General features: G+C 38.3%; 1 protein-coding gene across 1 annotated transcript; it reads right to left on the bottom strand.

The window, feature by feature from the left end:
- Positions 1-1,375: 1,375 nt before the first annotated feature.
- Positions 1,376-8,514, bottom strand: LOC105394733 (pickpocket protein 28). The gene is made up of 12 exons (XM_048623110.1): positions 8,434-8,514; positions 7,789-7,956; positions 7,043-7,172; positions 6,486-6,586; positions 6,243-6,369; positions 5,833-5,990; positions 3,954-4,068; positions 2,622-2,761; positions 2,047-2,177; positions 1,800-1,859; positions 1,491-1,674; positions 1,376-1,391 (listed from the first exon to the last, which is right to left on the bottom strand). The coding sequence occupies exons 1-12, from the start codon at positions 8,448-8,450 to the stop codon at positions 1,376-1,378; spliced, it is 1,347 nt and encodes a 448-aa protein (XP_048479067.1). The 5' UTR covers positions 8,451-8,514.
- Between the last annotated feature and the right edge of the window lie 4,066 nt (positions 8,515-12,580).

The raw sequence follows: 12,580 nt of genomic DNA, 5'->3' as shown, positions 1-12,580 counted from the left end.
ACCTAGAATGCAGACGTAAATGTAATAAACGCTAAAAACGGGCATTTTTACCATTCGACAAAAAGCTCACCTCAAAGTGGTGAAGTAAACGATCTCGACGAGGCTGAGGAAGGAGAAGCCGAGGAAGAGGCCGAGCAGCCCGCCGCAGTTGGCCACCACGTCCGTCACGCCGAACAGCTCCGAGCGCCGGATCGACGGGAACCGCTCCTGCTTGTAGTACACCTCTATGACTGAGTACTCTACGCTGTAGGGGATAAGGAAGATATTTATTTAACCATAGGTATATTCTTTCTGTATATATCCCAGTAAGGTCTACTTAAGCTGCCTTCCTCATCTTAGATCATTTCCATTGTGGGTTGATAGGTAGGTAGGACGGCACACAACTATGCTTAGATATATATGCAGGTTTCGTCGAGATTTTACTTTCAGATGGTAGATGATGGTAGATGGTATGGATGATGGCCAGCGGCGCACCCTGGCTTGACAGCAACTGATACTTATGTAACTACTGATAAATAACGAGATACCAAGAATATAGTTATTTGTGAGACATTGTAAGACAACTGACACACAATTTCTTCATAATAGCCCTAGATTATGACATTCTCCCCGGTCAGTTTATTCAATCGCAATGCGCCGGCACCGGTTTTTTACCGTTTTAGGAAAGATGTGTCATGTGGCGGATGATATATCCATCAGTGGTTGTATCCTTTGCTCGTCGGGTGTGATCGTATTATTCTTAATCGTGTAGCCAAGTAGATTTATGTACTCACTGCCGAATATGCTTTTGTTTTTATTCAAAGTGAGCTTGTATCTCTATACTGCATTCAGGAATTTCTTCAAGTTTATGTCATGTTCATGTTTAATTTTTTCGCAGACAGTGACGTCATTTAAATAAGCATAATATAGGTGGTAGTTTCTCTGTTGTTATGCTATAGTAAAGAGTTATTTAATGGAAATGGAAATGCTGTAACACCATTAGTTACGCCGAACGGTATTCTGTTAAACTAATATAGATTTCCGTCGGCTTCAAAGGCAGTATACTTTTTTCGCTCTATAGTATGGATACTTGATGATATGAAATTTTTAAGTCAATCTGGCTGAAGTAGTTGTATTTTGCAACCTCTGAAACGGAAGTGGGAATGAATCTAGTTCGGTATATCTGTTGATGGTGAGGTTTTCTTGGCTTTCTTGCATTTAGGAGTTCACAGCGTTTAATGTGGGTACATAATTTACAGTATTAGTATAGCTCTGACAGTTTTTATCAGCCATTTTTTCGTTTGCGTTTCCAACTGTTTGCGTTTCTACACGGGCACACACTCTCGTTAACATTAGTCCTAGGATCTCAGAGGTTTCTTGTAAGTAAAGGGGCAATTTATTTCCGACCATCTCTGCGGGGATATCAGTATGAACATTATTTGGAAATTTTGATAAGGTTCTAATAGAATTTTTGTAACGTTCATCTTTGAAGTATGTTTCAGAAAACTCACCTATCGTTTCCTTCGAGATACGTCACATTGATTAGTTTGTACAAGTTTTTGATGTAGTTCTTGAAGTTGTACTCAGTCTTGAGTATTTCCGCCTCGTAGGTGACACTGTTGCAGGCGGGCAGGCAGCGGCACGCCTCCTTCTCGAGGCCGAGGCTAGCTCGCATCTCTCTCTCTCCTAGCTCTTCTGTGAATGATGATTTGAGACTGAAACTCTATTTAGATATATATTAGGTCAGTGCGCAAAATCAGACAGATTCGTACAAAAAATCTATTTTTAGTAGTTTTATATTAATTTGTTTCAAAACTTACGTATTGCTATCGTGATGCAATCTGAATCGTACTCAGTACATACGTTGTCGCTGTTTTTATCTAAAAAGAGATTACAATTAAAATTCTATTAAATTAAAGTTTTCTGACTTAAAACATGCGTTTTTATTCGTTTAAGCGAAACATTTATGATTAGAATGAATTAATATTGAATAATACTTAACAATGCAATACTCTGAGGTTTGAAGCCAAAAATAGTCAACGAATTTTGTACTTTAGTGTAACGTACACGGCAGGTAGAACGGCACACACTCGCAGCGGTGGAAGGTGTAGTTGGCGCGACACTCCAGCATGCAGTTGTTTTGTGTGTAAATGTGGAAGTACCTCAAAAATCGCTCGCTTTGGAAGTAGCACTGACGTCTGTAAACATGGAAAGTTATCATGAACTGACCAGGCACAGCTGATTGCTGGACAATGGTGAGCGGAATATGAGACGAATGTTCGCACATGGCGTAAACTAATTCTAAAATTCAGACCACGAACGAGAGAGCGTAGAATGTGACGTCGTACATAACCAGCCAGATCTTTTTGCTTACTTCGTTTAGGATACAAGATGTTTTTAATATTACCTAAGCGGACCGCAAAACCCTATTCATACTGATATTTTTAGGAACACGTAGAAATCGACGTAAATTGGACACTTATTTTTATGATACTAATACTTTATAAGACTCGCTTACATGTATCTACCTCCATGATTTCTGATAAATAAATTAGTTCTGATCAAACAACGGTATATAAAACCATAAAAAACGGTACTTGTTAGTCTATGATAAAACCCGCCTAATAGTTTATAAAACTTACACTTCAGGGTGGTACTTCCGGAGGTTGTGCGAGGTTGTGGTCGAGTGGAAGGTGAGCGCCAGGCTGGACAGCTGGCGGGGCAGTGCTGCGTACGAGTGAACGGACGAGTGAGGCAGGTCAGCCGGATTGTGCAGGAAGATCTATCGAGTGAAGGAGAAAAGACATAGGAAATCAGTTATTCGGTGCTATAGAAGTAGCTCTTTGATCACAAGTCGAAGTACGAAGCACGTACAACTCACGTAAGTATCCTCAAAAACCTCTTGTGTATTTGAGGTGTAAATGGAAAATCCTAAATTGAATGTCTTGAGGGGGTAAAAATTATTTAAAACTTGTCAAATCCTTAGTGATATCGATACAGTAAAATAGAAATAAGTTGGTGATGTGTATGGGTGGTTTAGAACTGAAATTGATAATAATAATGTTTTTTACCTTAAAGCCACTACCAAAGGGGTTACACGTTTCATCGTGATCCTTTAATGATGAATGTAGTAATATATTTAAGTTGAATTTTCCCGTTTTCTGTAAAGAAACAATAAAGTATCTAAAATTGATGTACTAAGTAATGAACATTTTATAGCTGTAACTGTACATAATAATGTTGTTTGTGCACAAAAAACAGACTTATATAATTATTTTAAGATAACTAATCGGTCATATTGCTGTCATTTTTCTCAGCACTTGCAAAGTGTTATGAACTAATATTTCTGTACTTTAAAATTCAGATCACTTAGCTAACAAGCAAAACATGTTTTTGCTTTATTCGAAAATTTTATAGCACAAAAAAGTGGTTAAAACCTTTGTTTAAACGTGCTCATAAAATACTCACTCTTTATGGAAACAGATAATCTTTGATTTGGCAGGGTTTAATGTTAGAAGGTTGTTCTAAAGCCATGCTCCTATATCAGCTATTGCCAGTTCTGCGTTTGCTAAGACGATATGCCAGGTAAAATCGTTGATGATTAAGGCTGTGTCATCGGCATAGCAAAACACCCTGCATTCTAGCTCTGCGTGTAAAGACTGGTCGATATCATTAAGAGAGGCTATAAAGAGCGTTGGTCTTAGGATGCTACCCTGCGGCACTCCAAAGGTAATTTCACTGGCTTCACTACAGCGTTCTCCTATTTGTGTTAGTAGTTTGCAGTTCGTCAGATAGATGAAAAACCACTGTAGAGCGACACCTCTGACCATTAGTAATAGGAACCTATTAGTTGTGTAACCTACCATATAAATGCGAGTTTTTTATCCCGCTAAACTGAACTGCAGTTTGGGAGTTTTTATGTAATTTTGCGTGTTATACTTTTGGTGAATAAAAAACGTTAAAAAAAACATTACCGCGGCCCGCCGTGGGTAGGTCTCGTTGAAGAACAGCCCCTTCTTGTACCCCTCCTCCATGGTCCAGCCGCGGCTGGCTCGAGTGGAGTTCAGGTACTTGTAATCCGTTTGTATACTGAAATTTGTACTCAAATGTATAAAAATGATATGAAAGCAGTCAATAGAACACGTGATGCATTGATTATATTTGGGCCACACAGTATTTTTGATCTACGCCGGCCTATCAATATGTATTCTCTCTTAATTTATTTGCACACATTTAATAGGGAATATGCAAGAATTTTTTTAATATTCTTTTTCAATAGCTTTACATCGCTTTATTATAGTAAAAAAGTACCTAATTTAAAAAGGAATTTAAGGTATTTCAAATAAAGTAAAAATTTTACAACCGAAACGACCACTGTAAACTTACGCCGCCCGTCATGATGGCGCACTAAGTGTGACGTCAAACTTTCGTTTCACGAAATTACGTTTAAAAAAAAATTGATGGAGGCATAATTTAAAAATAACAAAGTTTATTAAAAATAATATTTGTCCTTTATTTGAATCACATGCATATTCCCTATTGCTTAAAGGTGGATTCGACCAAACATCACGTTACACCAGAGTAACTATACAGTATACAGGAATAAAATTAACACGAGAGTAAATATCTTAGATAAATAAATAAATATCTTTGTATTCTACCAAGTTGTACCAAGTTTGAATGGATTAAAATACACTCACGGGCAATGAAAAGGTTCCACTGAGAAATGCACCTAATTACTCTTAAATGGAAAATGCTAGCTTAATAACGCTTTCTGCAACATTAAAGTACATTTAACAGAGCATCAGGGTATTAACAACGAAAAACCATAGTATATGATGATATATAATTATTATGATATATATTTAATTTAAATCTTTGAAAAAATTTGAGTGGTTTGGTGTCAGAATTTGTGAGTGGAACTTTTTCATTGCCCGTGAGTATAGTATGAAACGTCATAAGAAGGTTTTCTAATCAGCTGAAGTGTTGCCGCCATTACAAAATTAGTCTCGGATAACCGTCAAAGACTAAAGTCATGAGTGACAGTGCAAAACGGGGTTGAGGTATACGGTCAGGAGATACAGTATGTCGAGGAGTACCTTTATCTAGGCTAGATAGCTTCATTTCATAACCGGCCAGAAAAAGAAGTCGAAAGACCAAACGCCTGAAAGCTTCTGGTCTATGAAATCTTTAATGAAGGGAGAGCTACCATTATCGCTCAAGCGGAAGCTCCTCGACTCGTGTATCCTGCCCGTCCTAACCTACGGCGCTCAGACTTGGTCTTTGACGGAACATCAGAAGTCTAGGCTGAAGGTTTGCCAACGAGCGATGGAGCGTAGCATACTGGGTGTGACCAGGCTAGACCGCGTCAGAAATACCACACTGCGCTTCGCCACTCGCATAAAATACGTAGGTGCACAGACCGCTAAGCTGAAGTGGGCCTGGGGGCAGGCCACGTCATGCGAATGCACCCGGACCGGTGGGCAAAAATTATAACCGAGTGGGTGCCGGACGGGTGACGGACGCAGGCGCCCAGGTAGACCTAGGCAGAGATGGCGGGACGACCTGGACAGATTTTTGCCGGATTGGCGTCATTGGTGGTTGACAATAGAGACGTGTGGAGTAAACATGGGGAGGCCTTTGCCCAGCAGTGGGACACTGAAATGGCTACATAAAAAAACCGTCAATGTTGGCGGTGTAAATTTTTATTCTTGGTATAAGCTACTTATCTTGGTTTCAGGTTTAGTAGAATCAAAATCTGCTTGCTTCCGAGTAACTGGTAGTGTACTCTGGAGTAAAAAGTTACTCAAGCTTGGTTGAATCCCATAAATTGGACATAATAATTCCAAATACCTTGTGTTTTTCAATATTTCATCTTGCAATAACGTATTGACCGTGAAGCAGACGCCTAGTTCGGTCAACACGGCGTCAATCTCATACTTCTCGGCAGCGGCCGCGCCCTTCAAGGTGGACCGCTGACGGAATACTGTGTTCGATAGTTTAGGAGAATACTGTGAAAAATATCTTAAATAAGTGTTGTTGGTTATGCGAATAAATTCAACCTTTGGAACATATAGAGTAAGGTATATTGTTTTTGAAACTGTATATTTTTTGTCAGCAATATTGCACTTTAATTGAACAATCACAGTAGGGCTTTCTATCAGATATACTGTAGTATAACAAACATTATATGATTGTTGTGGGAAAACTTATCTAATACCTACATACCTAAATACATTTTCAAAGATATTTTATAAGCTTACTTTAATAATATTCTGAACAACAGTAGCATTGCCCTTGCGTATGCTAAAGTCTAGCGTAAAGTACGTTGTATCACATATCATGGATATATCTTCAAATTCCTCTCTTTTTGTTGTGCTCATATTTGATCTGAAATCAGCAACATATCATCAATATATACGTATAAAATGCCGCATCAATATTCCCATTGATAATATTATTCAGAGTAATTAATTATTTACCGTCTTTTTGATACGAGTACTTACTTGCTGTTTGGGTTAGAGAATTTAATAGCTACGTCAGTGTAGTTATATTCCTCTTTCAATATTGACCAGTTCGGGCAAATAGTTATCGATGGAAATGGTACCTGTAACAACAAAAATATATACATACTTACAGGGTATTGCAAAGAGGGAGTAACTCAGGGGGTAATTATGAACCCCTTCTGTTCTACGAGTTTAGAAATTTCGCGAAATAAAAACCCGTTCTCCATAGTAAAAAGTCACGTGACCAACAAAAGTTTCTATAATCATCATCAGCCTTCTATCGCCGACTGTTGGGTATAGGCCACCTTATTTGTGCGCCAATTATTGCGGTCTTGTGCCGCTCTGGTCTACTGCTTCATGGTCCATCGCAAAGTTTATGTGGAAAGTATTTTTTTTACTGAAATAAATTAAAAACTCGTAGAACAAAAGATGTTCAGAATGACGTTGACATGTACCAATGAGTTCATTGAATTTAAGTACCTACAATGTATACCATCGAAGCTCACGCCAACATCTAGAACATAATATCAGAATGTCTCTATGTAAACAATACGTACCGAGCCCACGTGCACCATCTCCTTGTTGAAGGCCACGATGACGGGGCTGTCCCACCACTTGGCGAACACGTTCCGGATCAGGTACGAGCAGCACGCCACGCTCACCGCGATCGTCACCAACCAGAATATTCTGCAAATATATTATAATGTGTTCAAAAAAGGTATATAAGCTATGTTTGGTTTGGTTTGGCTAAAAATTGGTATAGAGAACTAAATTGGAAATATCACAAGCCTCGATGCCACTAAACCGCACACACAATCGCTATGAGTAAGTACCTTCTCAAGGCGAAATGAGTAAATAAATGAATCATAATCTATTTATTTATTTATTATTGGTAGATACACCAACTCTATATTAATAACCCTCAGAGTCTGAAGACAAAGGCTTCAACCAGTGCGTTCTGCCAGTGATGTGGTATAGTGCAGAAACGTGGACACTGACGGTAGGACTGGTCCACCGATTTAAAGTCGCTCAGTGTCCTATATATGGAGACAACTATGCTTGGGGTTTCTCAGATGGATCGTATCAGAAATGTGGTTATCCGTCAGAGGACTAAGGTTGCCAACATAGCTGCCAAAATATGCAAGCTGAAGCAGAAGGAGACCAAGAACAGGAAAACGCGAGGCGGGTTGCCGGTAGTGGCCGAGAGCCGAGTGTTGTGGCGCTCCTTGGGAGAGGCCTATACTCAGCAGTGGACGATTATTGGCTGATGATGAAGATGATATAAATATATATAGGTACTTACTTTTCCAGCGTGCTTTTCTCGTTGACGTACTTGAGGCCGTGTAGCGTGGTGTTCTCGGAAAAGTCCACGCACAGCTCGCTCAGCAACAGCCGCCGCCGGGCGCGCGCCTGAGACCGCTTAGAAGCCCTTTCTGTTTCACAGCTCGGCTCTGGTAATTTTATGCCATTTCTGAAATGATATATCATATACGTACATCGGCGATATAGACGAACGATCTAGTCAAGTCCGCGGGGAAGCACTGAATGCGGGCCGCCTTCGATCAGACAAGGTGGGAATCATTGGGGGAGGCCTATGTTCAGCAGGCACAGTGGACGTGATATGGCTGAGATGGTGACGTTTTACAAATGTCGTGTACACCTATAATGGGCTTTTACAACGAAATAATACTTAATTATGCCCTTCATTTAATGTTAATTGTTTAAACTTTACTGTTGGTGTTCCTATTTTAATAAATAAATGATGACGATTTAGTGGACGGGAAAGCTAATAAAGTTTAGACATAAATCTTGATTTACAAGCCATATTTTTATAAAGCAGCTTTTTTCCATCTAAATACGAGTAATAATATGTATATTATAATTACTTAAGAACATTTTAAACACCAGGATGAATTAAACCAAAACACTTATAAGTAGGGTTACTTACTCTATATCATGGGCCATGTTGATGAAAAAGATTTATTTTTTATTTCTGCCGGTTCTCACCACCACTAACCTCGTACAACCTCACAGCCAGAATGAAGTCAATACCACGTAACAGAGCTGTTATATAGTTTTGGTTAAGGTCTTATAAGGGTAAATTAGGTTAATAGTCTTCAGTATCCACCTAAGTTATTATACCTAGCTGGAAAATAATTAGTATAATGTCGTATGACTAGGTGTGATCTTTATTATTACATCCCTGAAGTGAACATAAGAGCCAGGTCACGAAACGGAGCACACATTTAGACCGAAATTTATGGTAATGTTAATAGCTCGTTACCAAATTAAATACTAAACCTACCTAATTTACTGCTTCTGTTGTGTAGGGGTTGAGGCTTCGCTTCAAGTCCCAGAAGTCAAACTGTCTAAGGTCGCCGGCAAGCGGGTAGGAGGGCGTCCCACGCTGCGTTTGTCTGTTCGTGGTCTACCCGAATACTCGTCTACCCCAACGGTTATCGGTTCTTTGGCAGATATGATCAGCAAACTGCCACTTGTGTTTGCATATTTTGAAAGCTACGTCGGTAACTTTAGTCAGTCTTTAGTCAGTTTTCTGATACGATCTATCAGAGAAACCTCAAATATAGCTCTCTCCATAGCACGCTGAGCAACTTTAAATCGGTGGACCAGTCCTACCGTCAGTGTCCACGTCTCTGCACCATATCATCACTGGCAGGACGCACTGGTTGAAGGTCTTCAGGCTCTGAGGGATGGCCGAGGATAATATATGACGAAGTATCCCAAATGCAATTCCTCACCAACGATCACCGGCTCCGGTTTTATGTGAGCATTGTACAATGTACACGACTTTTGTCTTGTCCAAGTACATACCGAGGTCTATACGTCGGAAAGCAGCATTTAGGCCACTTAGTATCCAGCTGAGTCTCTGTCTGAGTCTCCTGCAGAGATTCTGCCACAATAACGATGTTGTCCGCGAAGCGAAGGTGTGACCAGTTCAACGTACTTGAGACTTCCTCCAATTCTCTTTAATAATGGCCGATCTGTATTCATTACGCCCGACTGAATCATACAATTTGATTAAAACAGCATAATTAGTTAGTTACTTTTCCCGGCCATTATGAATAATGTCCACGCTATCTTGGGAAAAGTACCTAATAAAACAGGTGAATTGTCACTGAACTGTAGTGTTTTTATTAATAAATTAAATTATGTTTTATGAACTGTAGTGTTACAAATTTATTGGTGTCACCACTTTCTTATACATTTTACCACCGTACAATCTTATGGTCGGTGAGTTTTGTGAATAAACTTTACTTAACTTACGTCTAATAAGACACCCTCTTCGATTCTGTAATAAAAGAATCTGCTGTAAGTTTCGAAGAGGGAGACAAATGATTAAAGAAAATTTGAATTTTAGGCGACACACACATTGAAATTTGCGTTTGTTTAGTGCCAATTTCTCCATTCAGGGATTGATTTATAAATTAAACGTCATCTTCATATAAAATTCATGACAGATGTGTCAAAAGTTAACCACTACTCCCTGGTTATGCTCTAACCGAGAATGGAGAAATTGGCACTTAGTCTGCAATACGTAATAATTAAGTAATCAAGTGTCTTATTATCTATAAAGGGTTATGAACGTAAGTTATTTATTGTTCTTTAATGTTATTTAATAAAGAACAACTTTTAAAATTAGGGACTATAATAACAATGATTTAAATAAAATGTACCTATCTACGTCTAATTACCTAAACTTAAAAAAAAACCTTTAAGATTGATGAAATTTGTATTTAATATTCTAAACATAATAATATATTATTATTCTAGTGAAAACTTCAGTGTAGGTACAGATAGGTACAATACATACAATTTAAATAAAAAACCAAAAAAATACTCATTAACTAACTTGATATGAATGGTAAAAGGACCCAACTAATATTTTTTTAAAGATTGTGCAAGTGCGATGATGAGATTGCGGATTGTCAGTTCGCTTTAGGTGAGGGCTCGGAACCAGAGAGGCATTGTTTGCGCTGAATGTTCTTGTCCAATAATGTAGGGAAATGCAGAAAGACGAAATTGGAGAGAGTCACCAAGTACAAATATCTGGGCACATGGGTAAATGAAAAATGGGAATCTGATCAAGAGATCCGAGCCCGAATCGAAATTGCCCATGGGTAATTCAATAAAATGAGAAAGGTTTTTGTGCAATCGTGACCTCAACATCAACCTCCGAAGAAGAATGCTACATATGGCCAGTGGCTATATATACGGCTGTGAAGCCTGGACGCTTAAAAAAATAAGCAACGTGTAAGAAGCTGGAAGCATGTGGTGCTACCGGAGAATGCTGAGAATAAGTTGGGTCCATAGGTGCACGAATGTTGAGGTCCTGAGGCGCGCCAGGTGTTCCCGAAACCTTTTGACCACTATCAAAAAGTAGAAATCTGGTTATCTTGGACATTTATTTAGACACGATAGATACCGACTTCTTCCGATTATCATGATGGGCAAATCGTGGCTCCGGAACATTAGGGAATGTAACTCCAGTGTTGAAGACATATTTCACTTGGTAAGAGAAGGAAATGAGTATGCGGAGCTGAATGCCAACCTCCAATAGTGGAGAGGCACTTGAAGAAGAAGAATAAAGATTGGAAGCAACTCATGATAAAAGATATACTCAGCAGTAAGATAGCATAATACTCGACTTCCAACATCTCTGCACGCATGGGTTGATTCATGTCTCTTTTGAAATAAGAAATAATTCCACTGCCTGCTTATTAATGTCAACTGCCAGACCGACACAATAGGGAATATGCATGTATTTTTTAATTTCTTATACGATATTTTTACACCGCTTTATTATAGTAAAAAAAATTCAACGCCAAAAAAAGTAATTTAAGGTATTTTAACGAAAGTTAAAAGTTTACAACCATCATGACCGCTATAAACGTCCGTCATTTCTACGCGCAGGGTGTGACGTCACATTTTCGTTTCAGGGCTCAGAATAATGGGTCTCGCCAGTCACGCTGATGCTTAGTTCTATGGGCATAGATTATTCTGAGATTGACATATCGTCAAATTTTACGTCACATATGCTCTAAAAAAATTCGTCATTTAAAGTTACCGTTTTTTTTTTTATTTTCAACAATTATTTACTCGCTCAAAAATGAATTATAATCAAAAATATTAATGGAGGCATAATTCTGAAATAACAAAGTTTATTAAAAATAATAACTGACCTTTATTTGAATCACATGCATATTCCCTATTAAACCTTCTATAGTTTCGTGTCAATTAATGTAAATTATAATTTAAGAATTTAGAAACAACTTGCTATTCCTGAGAGCTTCGCTTCGCTTTAAAAAGGGTCCCCGTGAGAATACTGGGATAAAAACTAGCCTATGTGTCAGGGTGTCAGCTAACTCCATAAGTACTTACCAAATTTCGTCAAATTAGTTAACCCGTTTTGACGTGAGGATGTAAAATACATACACATATGCATATGCATACAGACATACATACACACACACATACTCATAAACTTTCGCATTTATAATATTAGTTGGATAAAAACAATAACTTACCTCGTAGATGTATACCTAATTACCTATCTAATAACCGTAGCGTTAGTCGTTTAATTGAACGTTTGCACGCGACATTGAAAATATAGAACTGTCAGGATCCAGAAATACTCAACATCAACTATCTATCTCGAATCCCACTGAAATACACATTGAATCATAATACTTGCATAATGTTCCCTAAACTTTCTAAAGCATCATTGTCTCACTGACCAATTTATTCATCTCAATCTATAAGAATTATTACATAAAATCAGTGGAACATGGGCTATTTATGTCAGTAATTTTATCGGGAACGCGAAAAAACGATTAAGTTACCAACGGACGGGACCTAATATATCTATTCTTTAGCGGCCGGAAGATTTACCTAAATAGTAGAGTTTAAAGAGAGAAAAGGGTGAAATACACGATATTTCGCACATGGACCGACAAAAAAAACGGTGATACACGAGGTTATGGGAAGTATTTTCTTCTTTGAGACCTATAAACAAAACCCTAATTTTCATCTTATATCAGTCATAAGTTTTTATTATTTTATTTATCAGGGCAAAA

This window comes from Plutella xylostella, chromosome 9 (assembly GCF_932276165.1).
Source record: "Plutella xylostella chromosome 9, ilPluXylo3.1, whole genome shotgun sequence".
Taxonomy (NCBI): Eukaryota; Metazoa; Arthropoda; class Insecta; order Lepidoptera; family Plutellidae; genus Plutella; species Plutella xylostella.
The sequence above is the reverse complement of the archived record's forward strand: the minus strand, read 5'-3'. Positions and strand labels throughout refer to the sequence as shown.